Here is a 19,470-nt window from a genome sequence, read left to right on the forward strand (position 1 = left end):
CTAACTCACTGATAATACAATTGGGACAAAAAGCATTGCCTATGTAGTCTAAGGAATTGGAAAAAAGAAACAAACTAGAATTTCCAATGAATAATGCAATGCACTTACACATATAAAACTGTTCTTGTATCTCCCACTTTGCCAGCATCTCCTACTGTAAGAGTGTCATATCCTCTTTCCAGCTCAAATTCTTCAAAAGCAAGCTTTATGACCTATTAGAATCAGAAAAGTATACTTCAGTCAATTCAATGCTTCTCTAAAAGAATGAGTGTCTTTAAAAAAAATGGGTTGAATGATGAAGGAAAGAAAAAAAAGAATAATGCTACCTGCCCTTTTTGTTCTTTCTTGGTGTCTTTTTCTTTTGTGCAGAAATCATCGTAAAGAAGTAAGAAACTCTGGCATGTAAAATAATGGAAACTCACATAGAATAGTACACTTTGCTTGTCCCTCAAAGCCAAACATTTTCAATGGCATAGCATAAGAAAACTGGTTGGATCATTGTTAGAAATGTTGAGCTCAGTAAATTATATTAATTGTGGATATTCCATAAAGGTATATGACTGTTTTGTGATTGATTATCTGCCATCAAGCTCCTTGTGACCACATAGATTTTTTTTCCCATAATGGTCTCCCCTAACTTGTGATTTCAAGTCTTGTAACTGTACATTCATTTTTACTGTAACTGAGTCCATCCTGCAGTTGTGGTTGGTCATTCTCTTCCACTATTTCCTTCTGCTTTTCCTAGCATTAGAGCATTAAATCTGAGTCTTCACATAATGTATCCAAAGTAAGAAAATTTGAGCCTGTTTATTTGGGCCTTGAGTGACAGTCTGTTTTTAGGTCCAATTCAAGGTGTTGGTTTTAACCTTTAAAGCCCTTCATGGCATGGCATTATCTGAAGACCACCTTTCTCCAATTATATCATATATATACAATAATGGTCAATATTGATCCACTGGCCACACAAAGCCCTTATAAACAGAAGAACACTGACACCGACAGCCCCTAAATCAGAGGTCCCCAACCTTTTGGGCACTAGGGACCAGTTACGTGGAGAGAGGTTTTTCCATGGATTGAAGGGGGTGTGGTTTTGTGTGCTGCCTGCATACTGAGGATGGGGTTTTCCTTGTTTGTGCTGACCGGTTGCTGGCATGCCACGGCTCGGTACTGGTCCATGGCCCGGAGGTTGGGGACCCTGCCCTAAATTCTGTTGAAGATGTTACCTAGCCGGTAATGAAACATTCGCTCGGAGAATGAACCTTCACCCTCACATCATATATATTCCCAAGAAAACTGTAGGGACTTATCCAGACAGTTACCAGGAGTCAAGGCTGACTCAAAAACCACACGTACACAATAAATAAACAAACTTCAAGCTATGTTTTGTATTGTTACAGTAGCTGAGCTAATTGGGTGTGTGCTTACTTTAATCTGGATATAGAGGATAAACTGGGAGTGTGCTACTGCAAATTTAGCTGGTAATTTTTCCATAATAATTTTTAAATTAAAGAAGCACAATCAAGGAGCACAGTGAAAAAAAGAACTATAATTACATATTAAAATTATTAAACTAAGGACAGCAGGTACAAAAAGAAGCTTTAGAATTCTTTTTTAGAATTGACAATGAATTGACAATGAAGACAGAATGAGGTAGATAATGCCTGTCTTTTAGGATCAACGTAAACAGTAAAGGAACAAGTCTACACATAATGTGGAGAACAAACTCTCTGGAGCAAGTTATAATGGTGGGAAAGTAGAAGGAAAGAGAAAAAGAGAACAATCAGCAACAGAGTGGATGGACTCAGTTACAATGACTATGGGAAAACTGAAAGAATAAGTTTTCTCATGGAGAAAAATTGTACATAGTCACTAAGAGTTGACACCTACTTAATGGCACATAATCAATTTTTCAACAAATTTAATGATTATACAATATACAATATACAATGGAATTGCATTTACAGAGATATCATGAAAGTTGAATAATACCTATTTATACCTTTTCAATATCCCTAAGAGGGGATCGACATTAATAATAACTCAAAAAGAAATTATGACAAAACTATAAAAATAGGAAAATAATAATTTAACAAGTAAAAAAATCAGCTCTTACTACAATCAAAATATTTACATAAATTAGGAAAACAGTATGGGGCATGTTAAGTAGTATAATAATGTTTAGTTTTAAGATGAATTCACACAGTATAATGACATATCAGAATAACTTTGGGAGAAGACATAGAAGAATAGAATTGGAAGGGACCTTAGAGGTCTTTTAGTCCAACCCCCTGCTTAGGCAGGAAACCTATACCATTTCAGACAAATGGTTGTCTAATCTCTTCTTAAAAAATTCCAGTGTTGGAGCATTCACAACTTCTGGAGGCAGGTTGTTCCACTGATTAATTGTTCTAACTGTCAGGAAATTTCTTCCTAGTTCTAGGCTGCTTCTCTGCTTGATTAGTTTCCATCTGTTGCTTCTTTTCATACCATCAGGTGCTTTGAAGAATAGCTTGACTCCCTCATATTTGTGGCAAACCCTGATATATTGAAACACTGCTAGTCCCCCTAGTCCTTCTTTTCATTAAATTAGACATACCCAATGTCAACGCTGCTAACATTGAATGTTATTGCTTGACAAGAGATGATGAAGTAGCCATTTCATATGTTAAACTTGTGTATTGCTTTGAGAGATTCAGTTTAAAGTTGGGAGGGGGAAGAGGAGGATTGTACCTTCAAGGCCATCTCTAACTAAAGAAGATAAGACCTTGGCGGGTTTTCTAACGGAAGGGAAACTGATTCTTTAAATTAATTGGAGAATATGATTAATGACAAAATTAGAAAGGTGGAGAATTGTGTTTTAATATATTGTGCAAGAGGTGGAGATTTCAGATTCCAGCTTCCTTCGAGAAATCATTTGCCTGTGTATTAGGCTAATAAAGGACTTTTAAGGTAAACAATGCCTCGTAGTCACTTGAAAAGCCCATACGTCGGAAACGTGACATCAAGCTGGAATCCACACTACTTTTTAAACTAATTAGGGAGTTCCGACCTCCTGTCGCTGTCTCCAAGTTTGGGAAGTAGTGTGGCAAAGAGTTGGGGAAGATCCCATAATGGAGGGAGAAAAATTGCCTGAAGCCAACTCCCTGGCACCAGCAGCCACCCCAGTGGGGGAAGGGCAGTGAAGAAGCCAGCAGGGAAAGAGTTTCAGCAATCCTCCCAGCTGGGAGCTAGACCCAAACAACCAGGAGAATTGGTCTGGTCGTCAGAATGGATTAAGCCCAGCGGAGACTCCAGGCGCCTCGAAGCAGCCTTGCCATCCCCAAGGGCTTCAAAGGCAGAGGAGGTGGGATGACAACAGAGAGAATCCTACACATCATATTCCCTAGACCGGTGGGGAGCAACCAGGCCAGCTGAGATTGAATACTCGGGTTAGTGGAAAATCCTGTCTGCAGATCAGACTGCCTGCCAGACCCAGGAGTCCCCTGCCAAGCCCTCCAGACCCATAGAGACAGAAGCCCCCACAAGTGAAAGGCCAACAACCTCTGAGCTTGCCCCAGCTAATAGAAGCCTTGCAACAGCTGGGGGTGATGCAGAAGCCTAGAGATCAGGAACTGGTGGGAGGACAACAGCAAAGGTAGCAGCAGCAGGACCCAAACGTGCAACCCCTGAACATACAGCAGGACCAGTGGGGGAGGGCTGGCAGCCATTAAATCAGCAACCAGAGTGGGGCCAGCAGCAACTGGAGACACAACAGCAGCAGTGGGGGCCTTGGCAACCAGTGAATCAACAACCAGGAGGGGGCCAGCAGCAACTGGGGGCACAACAACATCAGTGGGGGCCCTAGCAGCCCTTGAACTAACAACTAGGGTGGGGCCAGCAGCAATGGGGGCCCAATCAAGCAATGATGAGCCCACCCTTCAGAGCCACCTTCAATGGGGACCCAGAGAAACTGATTTTTTTCCTCAACCAAGTATGCTCTTACTTGAATCGCTGGGGTCACATTTACCCAGACCCGGGTGTGATGATGTGATTGCATCCAACTTAGAGGGAGAAGCATCTAAATAGTTGAACAATTTATATAACAAGCAGGCCCCTGAATGGGAGGACCCCCACCTTTTCCTCCTGGGGCTGAGGGAAAGATTTGAGGACCCATCCATTGCCTTCAAAGTGGATGAACAAATCCATAAGATAAAGCAAGCTGGCCGGCCTGCCCTAGAGTACGTATGGGAGTTTCAAAAGATGGCAGGTCAGATAAAGAGATAGCCTGAGCAATCAATAATTCATCTTTTTAGAAAAGGGTTAGACAACCACCTTTCTCAGGCATGTATCTACCGAGCTGTACCCGACCAGCTGCATGAATGGTACCAGGCAGCAGTGAAATTAGATGTCCAGCTCGTCTGCTATAAAAAGCCTCCCCCACCTGAAGCTGCACCAAAACCAGGATCCAGATGGCTACCACCACCTCCAAAACCCCCCAACAACTGCTACTGCCAAAAGACCTAGACCACCTACAGGACCGCCAAGCAAGCGCTTTTGATGTGGACAGCAGGGACATCGAGCAGCGAACTGTCCAGTTTCTTACCCGCAACAGCAGAGTAGACCAGATCCAACAACGAGGAAGAAACCCGCACAGCAGCCATCAAGAGAAAAATCCAACTGGGCCACCCAGAAGCCTGTTACCCAGGTCACGTCCGCCAGCCAGGAGGATGCTGGCCCACCAACTGGACCCATCCCACTTTACCCGGTTTTGACAGTGTCAATGAAGGGGAGAACAACCCGACGGTGAATCGATGCATCCTACCTTTTTTATTGCCTGCTAAACTCATAATCCCTAAGTCAGGGGCACAAGTAGACCCTATAGTGCTACTCAATACCAGCTGTTCCCGATGCATCATTAGCCTGTCATGTGCCTTGAGACTGGGCATACAGGCCAAGCCGCTCTCCAAACCTGTGAGGTTCGAGCAAGCCAATGGCTCCCTAAGGAGAGGGACTTTAGTCACACAATTAACGGAGACTTTACGCCTGGAAATAGGCGAGCACTGGGAGTTTATTCGCTTCCTGGTAGCTCCAAAGATGTCTGAAACTTTTATTCTAGGACTAGCCTGGCTAGACAAATGGAAGCCATTGATCTGGTGGAAAAAAGGAATGAGAACTGTGAGATTACCCATAGGGCCCGATCCCTCTTTTGCCAAGATTGCTCTACCTCTTACAGAACTACTAAAAGCAGACAAGGGAGGGGGGAAAACCACGACCTGGCCAACCACTAGCATGGACTATGAGTTGTCAGAAAGCTTTTGAGAATTTAAAAAGACTATTTATGGCTGAACCGGTCCTAAAGCACCCCTGTCCAGGGGAGCCCTTCGTAATTCATGCAGATGCCAGTGACGTGGCAGTTGGAGCAGTGTTATTGCAAAAGAATAAAAGTGGGGTCCTGCAACCTTGTGCTTACACCTCTAAGAAATTTACTGAAGGCAAGAGGAGATGGACAGTCTGGGAGAAGGAGGCCTTCGCTATTAGGTGGGGGCTATTAAACTGGCAGCACTACTTAGAATGGAGCAAGGTACCTTTTGAAGTATGGACAGATCACAAAAATTTAGAGGAATTAAAAACTCCCCGCAAATTGTCCCCAAAAGAAGTACGATGGGCACAGTACTTCAACCATTTTAACTTTACTCTAAAGTACATACCAGGAAGAAAAAAACTTCCTAGCTGATGTGCTCGTGAAAAAGTTCACAAGACAATTATCCCCGGTTCACAAACTGCAGCCCAACTCACACTTCACAGGACCCCTAATCCTGATGACCCCAGGGTAAAGAAAATAAAGTGAGAACCCCTCACTGATCAATGGTTTAAAGACAATCAGACATCCCTAACATGCAAGGATGGTCTGGCTTACAAGGGGGGGAAACTGTACTTGACTGAAGCTCTTTGTCTTAATGCCCTCAAACACAGCCATGATGTCAAACAGGTTGGATATTTTGGATATCTAAAAACTTTACATCTCACTTGCCAGCAATTTTGGAGGCCGGGACTAAAATAAGATGTAAAAAACTATGTCAAGAGCTGTACTGTATGTGCCACCATGAAAAGAATCCCAGGAAAGACCCCTGGGTTACTGCAACCGGTGGCCAAACCTTCTCAACCATGGGAAGAAATAGCTATGGACTTTATAGTAGACCTACCCGACAGTAGAGGAAATACTGTCATTTGGACTGTGATAGACCTATTTTCAAAACAGGCTCACTTTATCACCTGCAAAGGACTTCCATCGGCTCAACGCTTGACTAAGTTGTTCCTAAAACATATCTATCGACTACATGACACCCCTAAGTGAATAATTTCAGACAGAGGGGTGCAGTTCACAGCAAAATTTTGGAGAAACTTTCTTAAATTAATTGGATCATCTCAAGGCCTATCAACTGCTTTTTACCTGGCTACTAACGGAGTCACAGAATCCACCAGCAAAATGGTGGAACAATACCTTAGATGCTACATCTCTTACCAACAAACAAACTGGACCGACCTCCTCCCTTTCACAGAGGCGACTTACAATAATTCAGTACATAGCAGCACCGGCTACACTCCTTTCTGTGTAGCCACAGGGAAAGAATTCAACCCCATACCCTCAGTTACCCTCCACTTCCCAGACTCTTGATCATTGGGTGAGTGGTTGGGAAGAAGTTTGGAAAAATACAAAGGTGGCCTTAAAAAAGACTTTTGAGACCTACAAAAAGCAAGCTGACAAAAAGAGAGCTCGCCAAAGAACATTCCAAGTTGGGGAAAAGGTCTATTTGTTGACCAAATACTTACGCCTTAAACTACGCAATAAGAAATTGGGACCAAAATTCTTGGGGCCTTTCCCCATTGTGAAAATCATCAACTCGGTCACAATAAAATTGAAACTACCCAGACTTCTGGGGGAAAATTCACCCAGTGTTCCATTGTAGCTTGCTGAAACCGTTTCGAACCTCCACTTTAAGACCTCCCCCTATGAAAGCACCTCATGGACCCCTCATTGTGGCAGGTCAGACCCATTATGAAGCGAAACGTATTCTTGACTCTAGAATCTTTAAGGGAAAATTGCAATACCTAGTACAATGGAAGGCATACCCATTGTCTGAAGCCATTTGGGTGAAATCTACTGATGTGAAAGCTGACAGATTTATCAAAAGTTTTTATGAGAAACACCCCAGCAAACCAAAAGCCAGTTCCTAACTTGTGTTTTGTTTACATTACAGGATCTGTCCTTTTTGTAAGGGGGGGCAGATGTCAACGCTTCTAACATTGAATGTTATTGCTTGACAAGAGATGAAGTAGCCATTTCATATGTTAAACTTGTGTATTGCTTTGAGAGATTCAGTTTAAAGTTGGGAGGGGGGAAGAGGAGGATTGCACCTTCAAGGCCATCTCTAACTAAAGAAGATAAGACCTTGGTGGGTTTTCTAATGGAAGGGAAACTGATTCTTTAAATTAATTGGAGAATAGGATTAATGACAAAATTAGAAAGGTGGAGAATTGTGTTTTAATATATTGTGCAAGGGGCGGAGATTTCAGATTCCAGCTTTCTTCAAGCAAGCATTTGCCAGTGTATTAGGCTAATAAAGGACTTTTAAGGGTAAACAATGCCTCAGAGTCACTTGAAAAGCCCATATGTCAGAAACTTGACACCTAATTCCAACAACCATTCTTTATTTGTTTGAGCCTCCAGTCCCCTAATCATCTTTATTGCTCTTCTCTGTGCTCTTACTAGAGTCTCAACATCTTTTTTACATTGTGCTGACCAAAACTGGATGCAGTATTCCACGTGTGGCCTTATCAAGGCATTGTAAAGTGGTATTAACACTTTACATGATCTTGATTCTATCCCTCTGTTAATGCTGCCTAGCACTGCATTTTTGGCAGCTGCAGCACACTGCTGGCTGACATTTAAGTGATTGTCCACTAAGACTCCAAGATCCCTCTCATAGTTACTACATAGTTACTACTACTAACAGGCTCTGACTCAATCCTGCCAAGACTGAGTGGCTGTGCATACCGGCATCTCGGGAAAACCAGTTTTGTCCATCGTTAACTATGGGGGATGAGGTGTTACCCCCCATTGATAGGGCTCACAACTTGGGCATCCTCCTGGATTCATGGCTCAGTTTAGAAGATCATATAGGAGCCGTGACCAGGGGGGCTTTTGCCCAGGTTCGCCTGGTGCACCAGTTGCGACCCTATCTGGACCGAGATGCCCTATGCACAATCACTCATGCACTCGTGACCTCCCGTTTAGACTACTGCAACGCTCTCTACATGGGGCTGCCCTTGAGGACCACTTGGAGGCTTCAACTGGTGCAGAATGCGGCCGCGCAAGTTGTGATGGGGGCTTCCCGATACTCCCATGTAACAACTCTACTCCGCGAGCTGCATTGGCTTCCGGTTGCCCTCCGGGTGAAATTCAAGGTGCTGGTTATCACCTATAAAGCCCTACATGGCCTGGGTCCGGGGTATTTGAGGGAACACCTGCTGCCGGCATCAAACGCCCTTCGCCCAGTGCGCTCCCACAGGGAGGGTCTGCTCAGGGTCCCGCCGGTAAGAGATTGCCGGCGGGTGACACCCAGGGATAGGGCCTTCTCAGTGGGGGCGCCTGCCCTCTGGAACCAGCTGCCGGTGGAGCTGAGGACTGCTCCCGACCTCCGATCATTCCGCCGGGGCCTGAAAACCTGGTTATCTGAGGGAACACCTGCTGTCGGCATCAAGCTCCCTTTGTCCCGTGCACTCCCACAGGGAGGGCCTTCTCAGGATACCACCGGTTAAGGTTATTCCTAGGGGAAGAGCGTTCTCTGTGGGCACGCCTGCTCTCTGGAATGATTTACCCGTGGAACTTAGGACTGCCCCCGATCTGCGTTCATTTCGCTGGGATCTGAAAACCTGGTTTTTCGATCTATCAGGCCTGGACTGAAGGGGTTTTAGCATTTTAAATATTGTTTTAATTGGGCTTAATTAATTTAATGTATTTTAATTCTATATTATTTTTATATTGTATTTTATGCTGCCCTGTAAACCGCCCTGAGTCCTTCGGGAATAGGGCGATATAGAAATTTAATTAAATAAATTAAATAAATAAAATAAAATATTGAGCAAGGTACCGCCTATACTGTTTCTGTGTATTGTGTATTTGTATACTGAGACAAATGGAAGAGATGCAGCTTAGGAAGCAATCAGATAAAAGGTGGCAGAGTTTGAAGCTAAATAATGGGTAGAGATAGAAACTTTGAAAAGATCTGATCTAACTTATCAGGCAGTAAAGAGAGACAGCGGGAGATTTGCACTTTAAGACTTGCAAGACTCACTTAATGTAGCCTTACAATACAGTAGGTATGCTTGCTCCTGAGCTGGTTCTTTCTCTTTTATGCACAAACATGTATTCTTTCATCTGCTCTCCAATACCCACACAAATAATCTAGCAGCCAAAAAAAGGAACACAATCCTTGGTTGTATAAACAGAGGCATAGGATCAAAATTGTGTGAAATATTAGTACCACTTTATAAATCTTTAGTAATACCACACCTGGAATACTGCATCCAGTTTTGGTCACCACATGACAAAAAAGATGTTGAGACTTTGGAAAAGTACAGAAAAGAGCAACAGGGATGTTCAAAGGCCTGGAGACAAAAACATATGAAGAACGGTTGCAAGAATTGGGTATGGCCAGTCTAGAGAAAAGAAGGACTAAGGATGACATGATAACAGTATTCCAGTATTTCAGGGGCTGCCATAAAGAAGAGGGGGTCAATTTATTTTTCAAAGCACCAGAAGGCAAGACAAGAAACAGTGGATGAAAACAAATCAGGGAGAGAAGCAACCTTTAATTTAAGATAAACTTCCTAACAATGAGAACAAAACCACTGGAACAGTTAATTTAATAGTGCTGTTTTGAACATTTATAACTTTAGAGTTTCATGTTATTGGTAAAGATGTTTTTGCCATATTAAAAAAGAAATGGATTAAAACAGTTACTGTACTATTACTAGTTCAGTTCTACATATATTCAGATACTATAGAAACATATTAAGAAAAGAAAGCTTTAAAATGTTTCCAAATTCAGAATTTAACTACTATAGAACAAATTGAATTATCTAAAATATGTTGCATTAAAAATAATCGGAAATCAACTGACACATTGACACAGGTGGAAGCTGTTTCATTAAATGCCTCTGAAAAGAGACATATTTATCTAATAGCCTGTGTATTCTTTGCAAAATACTTCCCCTCCACTCAATTTTCTGTCATTCCATAAATAGTATTGTTCAATGTTGATTTTATGAACTGCCATAGATGTCACAAGATGCTGGTGCTAAATAAATTTTAAGAGTACAAACAGGTCACGAATGATTTATACATTTCATTCAAAGTGAATGCATAAACTTGGTCAAATGGCAACAGGCAACTTTATTTTTATTTTTCTTATACTCTCTAATCAATTGTTAACCTAGGAAAATAAATGCTTGGATATCATAGTCTTATACTTTATTATGTTGAACAGATTTGTATATATGGCCTAAAGGTTAAAACAACTGCCTAATGTGCAATCAGCCCAGGTTCGAATCTCAGAAGGGTATGGCAGACTGATGAAAACAAATAAGTTTGAAATGCATATCAGTCTCCCTTTAATTCTTTGTTAGCAATCTAAAATTTATACAAATATGAGCTGTCACTGTTGTGACTACTGCCTGTGGATGGCCTTCGGTTAGGCCGAAACAGGAAATAAAGATTTGTCCCATGTTTGGGGCCTAGCAGGGTAATCTAAATAGTTAACAAGCATTTAACATATATATATATGTTCAGCCCTAGGTAATAGCAGCCAAGTACAAAATACCTCCAAAACTCTTGTCAAGAAAACTCCAGTAACTTGTCCAGTCACCAAGGAGTCAAAAATGACTTGAAGGCATTAACACAGTGATTCCAAAATTTGGGTTAATTACTGTAGACCTGCCTCCCTGTACTGATGAGATCAAGAAAGTGATCTCACAGAAGAGTGAAATAAAGCAACATGGCAGGATGGTATTCTTGCTGAGATCTACAAAGAACAGAACCAAACACCTCGCTCTCATTCCAAGACATCTTGGAATTCATTAGTCCACAGAGGTGAGGCCTGATGTGTTCTATGATGCCCTCATTGTGTATTTTTATAAAAAGAAGGGAAAGCAAATCAGACTGCATAAACTACAGAGGTATCTCACTGCTGTCCATCATGGACCAGATTTTGAGAACCAGCATGGAATTATAATATCCTGTTCCCACAACAACAAGCAAAATTAAGATTTCCTATACTAAAGAAAAAAAGAGGTAAAAACTAAATGGAGCTCAAAGCAAGCTTAGTCTTGCCCTCTCAAAAGAATTCTGATAGGTTGAGAGTTTCCTACAGTGATAAAATGTATTAGTCAGCTGTCCACCTCACACTATTCACACCCTCATTGTTCTCCATATATGGAACTGGAATTGCAACCCTGTACATTATAAAAGTGTTCCGTGCGCCTTTGGCGTCTAGTCATGCCGGCCACATGACCACGGAGACATCCTCGGATGAGCGCTGGCTCTTCGGCTTTGAAACAGAGATGAGCACCGGCCCCTAGAGTTGGAAACGACTAGCATGCACGTGCGGGGGAACCTTTACCTTTACCTTTACCTTTACATTATAAAAACTCCAAGAGGAGCAGAAAATCTACTTAATCGGCCAAGTCACCCAATGGAATTATAGTTGAGCTTCAATGTGATTTAATCTAATCTTTAATGAACTGAAGTGCCCCTTGGAAAATTTGCAGAAACCTCACAAAGACAAAAACTCCTGTCAGCAAACTCAGAGATCATCAGTAGTGAAAATGCTAATGATAATATTCAGGAAAAGCTCTATTAAAATGTATAGAAAATCTAAGAACATAGTAGTCATGGTTATTCCCCCCAATGTTGTGATGTGTTTAATTTTTAAAATAAACTTCAGAATATATAATTATAAATTTCTGAACAATTTAATATTTATACAAGTCACTAATTAGCACTGAAACATTTTAGATAATAGGAGACACAGTGCATATTAACATGTCAAATATTTTCATAAAGGTAGCTGTGTATAGGTTTAAATATATAAAACAGTATTAAATATAATGAATTGAATACAACTCTATTAAGCTTTAAATGCATTTGTTTGAGTTCCAGAGTCCACATCTTTGGAAAAATAGAAGATTTAAATTGCTGGGAAGGGCAAGATTGAAAGTAGCAAGTTAAGGTTAGTTGACAAAACTGTATTGATAAAAAGGAAACAAAATGAATAGTATTTAACAAAATACATAATTTGGTATTTCCTGTCAGACGTGAAAGATAAGGTCCATGTGTGAAGGTTCAATTAAGCTGATTTATCATTAATCATATCTATCACCTCACTGGGGTTAGATAAGAGTTAACAAGATTCAAGGGAGGTTGGACTTGGTGTCCTTCTGGCTATGTAGGGATTCTAGGCTGATGCCTCTTTTAACTCTGCCCTCAGGTTCTAATCACTCCTTCTCCTACATCTCCAGATACACTGATAGTTTAACTCCCAGGAATTTGAGCAGGAGTTACATGTTCCTACCAGCTTGGTCAATGGCCTAGAAAATGCTACACTGGGGACAGACAGCATCTAACAGTGACAGGTATACATTCAACTGAAAATAAAGCCAAATCCCTACAGATCTGTAGATTTCTGGTGGGGGAGGGGAAGACATACGCAAATACATTTAACATGGAGATGTAAAGGTGTTAAAGGCAGGAATATTTAATTAGTAAAACTAAAGCTAGTGTAGTTATTATTCACATATAATTTGCCTAAAAGTTTGGAATATATATGTACATGTGAAAAGAAAATACAATATAATATTTAAAGTGATAGAAGTGTACAGATAAAGCTTAAAAATAATGAACTCAGTACAAAGCTTACTTGTTCCATTAAATTTAGTGATTATATAAAAGGGCTTCAAAAATCAAGTTATATACTATAATATGGTTGTTACCTGGAACAAAATTACTAACACAGAAGAAGCGTTATTTGACATTTTGGGAGTAATTTTAAAGCAGCTAGATGAAAAAGAGGAAATAATGAAATGTGATTTTAAAAAGAAAATAAAAAAGTAATATTAAATATAATACATCCCAAAGCTAAACAAAATAATGTCTATATATTTCTAGTTCTTTGTAAATGCTATAATGGATATGTTTTTAAGGGGAACCATGCAAATTATTGGGGACCCAGATTGTTGGGGGCAATAAGCTGACTTTGTAATAATGCCGCTGGGGGGGGCGAAAGCCCTAATAAGCAAGCATATACATAGAATGAAGGCTATTGCTAAGCAACCACCCACTTATCTGCAGCTTTCTAATATGGTAAGTGCATAGTGAAGAACTTGGTCTCCATGTATGCATATGCATATTATCACAAAACAACTTTTAAATATTACTAAATGTAATTACACAAAGTTAGGGTTCATCAACTGATATGAAAAAATCATCAACCAATTAATTGTAGCACTGCAGTCTTAAAAGTCTTTACTATCTTCCTTTGTATCAGGAAGAATATATTTCACACACACTGTGGTAATAAATAAAGGCATGAGATCATAGATATAATATGGCAAGTAATAAACTTTAGAAGACACCCCCTTTCTTTAAAAAAATAGATGAATGATTTCCAGAGGGTTAAGCTGAACAAGAGATCAATAGAACACAGAAAATTACAATGTCCAGCCACTTTTTCAAAAAAAAAGATTAACTGAAGCAGTAATGAAAGCAGAAATAACCAGATAAATTCAAAGAATGGAAAATAGCTTTTTAAAAAAATCTGAAAAGAACATGCTTACCGAGCAAAAGGAAAGTTAAGTGATGGGCTACAAAAATATTTGGATGATTAATACGGTGGTTGAGAGACAATATCAAAGTTCTGAACAGAAAGGGAAAATGAAATATCAATGAATTGGAATGGATTTGGGGCAAAAAAAAATATTGCCTGCAAACTGATTTCATTGCAGGATTTTGTTGTAACACAACCTTCTGATGAAGGACTAGAAAAAAGTCAGAATAGTTCCAAGGGTGGTTTGCGTTTTTCTGGAGGAATGAGGAAGCACCAATTTCCTTTTTTGTAGTGCTACAATTAATTGGTTGATGATTTTTTTCATATCAGTTGATGAACCCTAACTTTGTGTAATTACATTTAGTAATGTTTAAAAGTTGTTTTGTGATAATATGCATATGCATACATGGAGACCAAGTTCTCCACTATGCACTTACCATATTAGAAAGCTGCAGATGAGTGGGTGGTTGTAGATTGAATTTCATACTTTTGTGCAAATGGAACATTAAACCAAACCCCACAAAATACAAGGAAATGAGTACTGAGTTCATGTATGTATTTATCAGCTACCGCTACATGAATCTGCACATAACTAAATTGAGAACAAGTGCACCTGTATATTATCTTCAGTGAACCATTATATCTGTCAAAATATGTCATGTATTATTAGTTTAACGGATTCAGCATATTAATAAAGACTAACAAATGGCAATGGAATCATATAGCCTCCCCAAATGTTGACAATTAGTCAGAGAAGTATGACTGTCAGTCTATATAGATTGGACATATCTTTGTTGATATTTTTGCCTTTAAATAAAATAAAAATAGCAATTAGAATAAAAAAGGCTATTCTTTTTTTAAAGAAGAGCATAGTGACAACAAAATATATCAAGGGTTTTCACATATGCATTTTTGAATGTAAAGTTTTACACAGCTGTTGTAATAAAAAGTTCTTTTTTTACTGCTCTTCTCCTTGTAGTCCTCCCAATTCAAGCGGTGGCAGCGGCTTGAGTTTCTCTCATCCGTCTGAAAGGAAGAAACCGGAGGCACAGAGCAGGATTGCTCTCAAGAAGACACGGGTGCACTGCTCACTCATGTGCACCAGTCTTATTGAGAGTAATCCTGCTCTGCACCTCCATTTCCTTTCACTCAGACAGAGTGGAGAAATTCAAGCTGCTGCGATTCAAACACTTTTTATCTGAACGGAGACCTTGGGGAGATAGGGAGCTCCTTCTATGTGCAAATGCAACACTTGAAAAAGCAGTGAATCACTGTGTTTTCAACCACCCCAGTTCCTCACAGACAAAGTTTCCCATCTCCCCTAGGTCTCCATTTGAATAAAAAGTGTTCCAGTGGTGGCAAAAAGGAGTTGGGGGGGGGGGACAGAAGACAAGTACAAAGTTTGTGCCAAAAATGAAAGTTTCTGAGGTCCGTGATCTTAGGAGAGTTCAGGTACCCATTCTCTGCAATAGAAGAGGGGTGCCTGAACTCACACAATTTTATGGCATCAAGGAGCTTCCATTGACTCTCCTCTTCCTCAAAGGCAGAAATCGGGGCACAGATAGTCTCAAGGTAAGTCTGGCAAGGAAAGAAGGGAGGGGGAAGCATTTGTGGGGAGCGTGGGGGAGAATAGAGTGAATATTGCAGAGCCTCTACAGTCATTCGTAAGGATGAACAACTGCCATAGTGCTGCAACATTCGTAATTTTTGGATTTTCTCGTAATCACTAGGGGGCGCTTATCACATAATTTTGAACAACCATTAAGTGAACGCTCGTAACTCAGGGATTACCTGTACTTAGGAATGAACACACTTTTCTATTTGCCAGGTCATTCAGCAATGAGTATTACTATTTCTCATGTTCCCAAAGCAATTTGAATTGTAACTTTCCAATTGTTCTAAAAAAAAGTGTATTATTATGCAAGGTCCAGTGCATAACCCAGTGAAACTTTTTACATTATGCATATTTCATTTGCCTGAGAAACTGCTATGTCTGCAGTCATCAATTATTGTGTAAAGGCAAATGCAGAAGCTAAAATCTGATACTGTATTGCAAACATATGAAGGATATTTTTTTTGCAGAATACATAGTAAAGACATCAGTATCAGAATGTTAGCATTCTTAATAGCATTTATTCAGTTAGTTTTAAAAGAGTAATATACTCCCATATCCCATATTACTATATAAGCACACAGAATTTTCTTGGTCTTCACCTTCATCCATGTATTTCTTTGCAATGTGATTTTTCTGCATTCTTTCTTTATGATCAGACTATCTCAATATATTTTTTCTTGTACTGATCAATCACATGCATTTTTGACCCACATTAATCCAGCCTTCTTGACCCTATGTCTTGTTTTATTACATATCTCTCTTATATACATTTTCTCTCTGTATTTACTTGTCACTTCTGCTAACTCTAACTCTCCCTCCTGTGTGTTAAGCCTTTAATGCAAAATGAACAAACAAAAGCAAAAATCCTGACTAAGCCAGGGATCAGTCCCATGCCTAAACAATGAGTTCAGCTCTCCCTTCTCCTGTTTTTTAGATTTATCTCTGTGTATTTATTGCTTGCATTTGGCCACTGGTTTTGTTTTACTATTTATAGATTAAATATATTTTTTTAAAAAAAATCCATTTATTCTAAATCAAATTTTACTTCCATCATATATCACTCTTATTGCATTTATTAACCAAAAGTCAATTCCCCTTTCACACAAAACAACAATTCAAGTCTATTTGCTTTATCCTAGACTTTGTCTAGTCAAAATCAACATACTTCTTTCTTATATTTATACATTATTTGGATGAAATGAAAAGCAAAATTGGCTCTGCATGATATATATCTTTGATCAGAAATAAATTCTCAGACATTTAACAAACTAATCTTCCCATAGCTTTTTTTTTTAAATTTGCTCCGGCTACTTGTATAAAGTTAATGTATTTTCTACTGTTGCATGCACATATTTCAGATTCTGATTCAGATCCATAGAAAAATCTAAAACCTATCTCAGAACACTGATTAGGCCAAGCCACAAGAAACAAATTATGCCATACACACACAAAATCCAATGTTCCTACTGATTATACCACAAAGAGATCAGAAAATATTATGTCCAAGCAGGTAGCTGCATTTTGGATTATCACAGTTGTCCAATTTGTTGGACTAAGAGCATGATTTCAGCCATACAACTTACAGGTAGTCCTCAATTTACAACCACAATCGAGCCCAAAATTGCTGTTGCTAAGCGAATTTTGCCCATTTTATGATCTTTCTTGCCACAGTTGTTAAGTGAATCATATCAGTTGTTAAGTTAGTAACATGGTTGTTAAATGAATCTGGCTTCCCTATTGACTTTGCTTGTTAGAAGGTCACAAAAGGTGATCACAGGACCCAGGAAACTGCAAACTCCATACATACAGGCCAGTTGCCAAGTGTCCAAATTTTGATCAGGTGACCATAGGGATGTTGCAGTGGTCAAAAATGTGGAAAATGGTCATAAGTCACTCTTTTCAGTGCCATTGTAACTTTGAATGGTCACTAAACAAATGGTTGTAGTCAAGGACTACCTGCATTCTGTAGGTTCATTTGGTAATTACTGACTGAGGTAATGTTTAGCTGACTGTGGCTGATTTTGAAAAAGGACCAGAAACCACCAGGAAATCCTAAGGCTACAGGAAAGCCTAAGAATCTAAAGAAACTCTCAAGAATGCAGTGGCAAGCTACTTTGATCCTGTTGCCTAATTCCTACCACTATCCCTATGTAATTTTTAATGCTCTGAGGCTCTATGAATCCTCAGTCTCCAAGGCAACTCAAATGAGCAGCTCAGTGAAGAATTTGGGGAGGAAAGGAACTATATAATGTACTACTTTGTTGTTGTTAGCTGCGAAGTCATGTCCGACTCATCGCGACCCTATGGACAATGTTCCTCCAGGCCTTCCTGTCCTCTACCAACTTCTGGAGTCCGTTTAAGCTCACGCCTACTGCTTCAGTGACTCCATTCAGCCACCTCATTCTCTGTCGTCCCTTTCTTCTATTGCCCTCAATCTTTCCCAGCATTAGGCTCTTCTCCAGTGAGTCCTTCCTTCTCATTAGGTGGCCAACGTATTTGAGTTTTAGCTTCAGGATCTGGCCTTCTAAAGAGCAGTCAGCGTTGATCTCCTCTACGACTGACCGGTTTGATCGCCTTGCAGTCCAAGGGACTCACAGGAGTCTTCTCCAGCACCATAGTTCAAAGGCCTCAATTCTTTGGTGGTCAGCCTTTTTTATGGTCCAGCTTTCACTGCCATACATTGCAACTGGGAAGACCATAGCCTTGACTATACGCACTTTTGTTGACAGGGTGATGTCTCTGCTTTTTAGTGTGCTGTCTAGATTTGCCATTGCTTTCCTCCCGAGGAGCAAGTGTCTTTTAATTTCTTGGCTACAGTCTCCATCTGCAGTGATCTTGAAGCCCAGGAAAATAAAATATGTCACTACCTGCATTTCTTCCCCATCTATTTGCCAGGAATTGAGAGGGCCGGATGCCATGATCTTGGTTTTCTTAATGTTAAGTTTCAACCCAAGTTTTGCACTCTACTTCTTCACCCGCAACAAGAGGCTTTTTAGTTCCTCTTCACTTTCTGCCATTAAAGTGGTATCATCTGCATATCTTAGGTTGTTGATATTTCTTCCGGCAATCTTAATTCCAACTTTTGATTCCTCTAACCCTGCCTTTCTCATGATGTGCTCTGCATATAAGTTAAATAGGCAGGGCGACAATATACAGCCTTGCCGGACTCCTTTCCCAATTTTGAACCAATCAGTGGTTCCGTGTCCAGTTCTCACTGTTGCTTCTTTGCCCACATATAGGTTTCTCAAGAGACAAATAAGATGGTCTGGTACGCCCATCTCTTTAAGAACTTGCCACAGTTTGTTATGATCCACACAATCAAAGGCTTTAGCATAGTCAATGAAGCAAAAGTAGATGTTTTTCTGGAACTCCCTAGCTTTCTCCATGATCCAACAGATGTTGGCAATTTGATCTCTAGTTCCTCTGCCTCTTCGAAATCCTGCCTCTACTTCTGGTAGTTCTCAGTCCACATACTGCTGGAGTCTAGCTTGTAGGATTTTAAGCATATTTTTTCTAGCATGAGAAATGAGTGCAATAGTGCGATAGTTTGAACATTCTTTGGCACTGCCTTTCTTTGGAATTGGAATGTAAACTGATCTTTTCCAATCCTGTGGCCACTGTTGAGTGTTCCAAATTTGCTGGCAAATTGAGTGTAGCACTTTTACTGCATTGTCTTTTAAGATTTTGAATAGCTCATCTGGAATACTGTCACCTCCACTAGCTTTGTTGTTGCTCAGCTTTTCTAAGGCCCACTTCACTTCACATTTTAGGATTTCTGGCTCGAGGTCAGTGACCACCTCATTGTGATTATCAGGGACATTAAGCTCATTCTTGTATAGTTCTTCTGTGTAATTTTACCACCTCTTCTTAATCTCTTCTGCCTCTGTTAGGTCCCTGCCATTTTGGTCTTTTATCATGCCCATTTTTGCATGAAACGTTCCCTTCATCTCTCCAATTTTCTTGAAACAATCTCTGGTCCTCCCTATTCTATTG

General features: G+C 40.1%; 1 protein-coding gene across 1 annotated transcript in view; it reads right to left on the bottom strand.

The window, feature by feature from the left end:
* The window catches only part of CSMD1 (CUB and Sushi multiple domains 1), a gene marked incomplete at its 5' end in the record, with an annotated part of 1,146,395 nt that overhangs the window by 271,487 nt on the left and 855,438 nt on the right, over window positions 1-19,470 (bottom strand). Inside the window, one exon of the mRNA XM_083350006.1 lies at window positions 109-212. Coding sequence (XP_083206132.1) covers window positions 109-212 — 104 coding nt within the window. The remainder of the gene's footprint in view (window positions 1-108; window positions 213-19,470) is intronic.

Source organism: Vipera ursinii (assembly GCF_947247035.1).
Source record: "Vipera ursinii genome assembly, chromosome: 1".
NCBI classification, from domain to species: Eukaryota; Metazoa; Chordata; class Lepidosauria; order Squamata; family Viperidae; genus Vipera; species Vipera ursinii.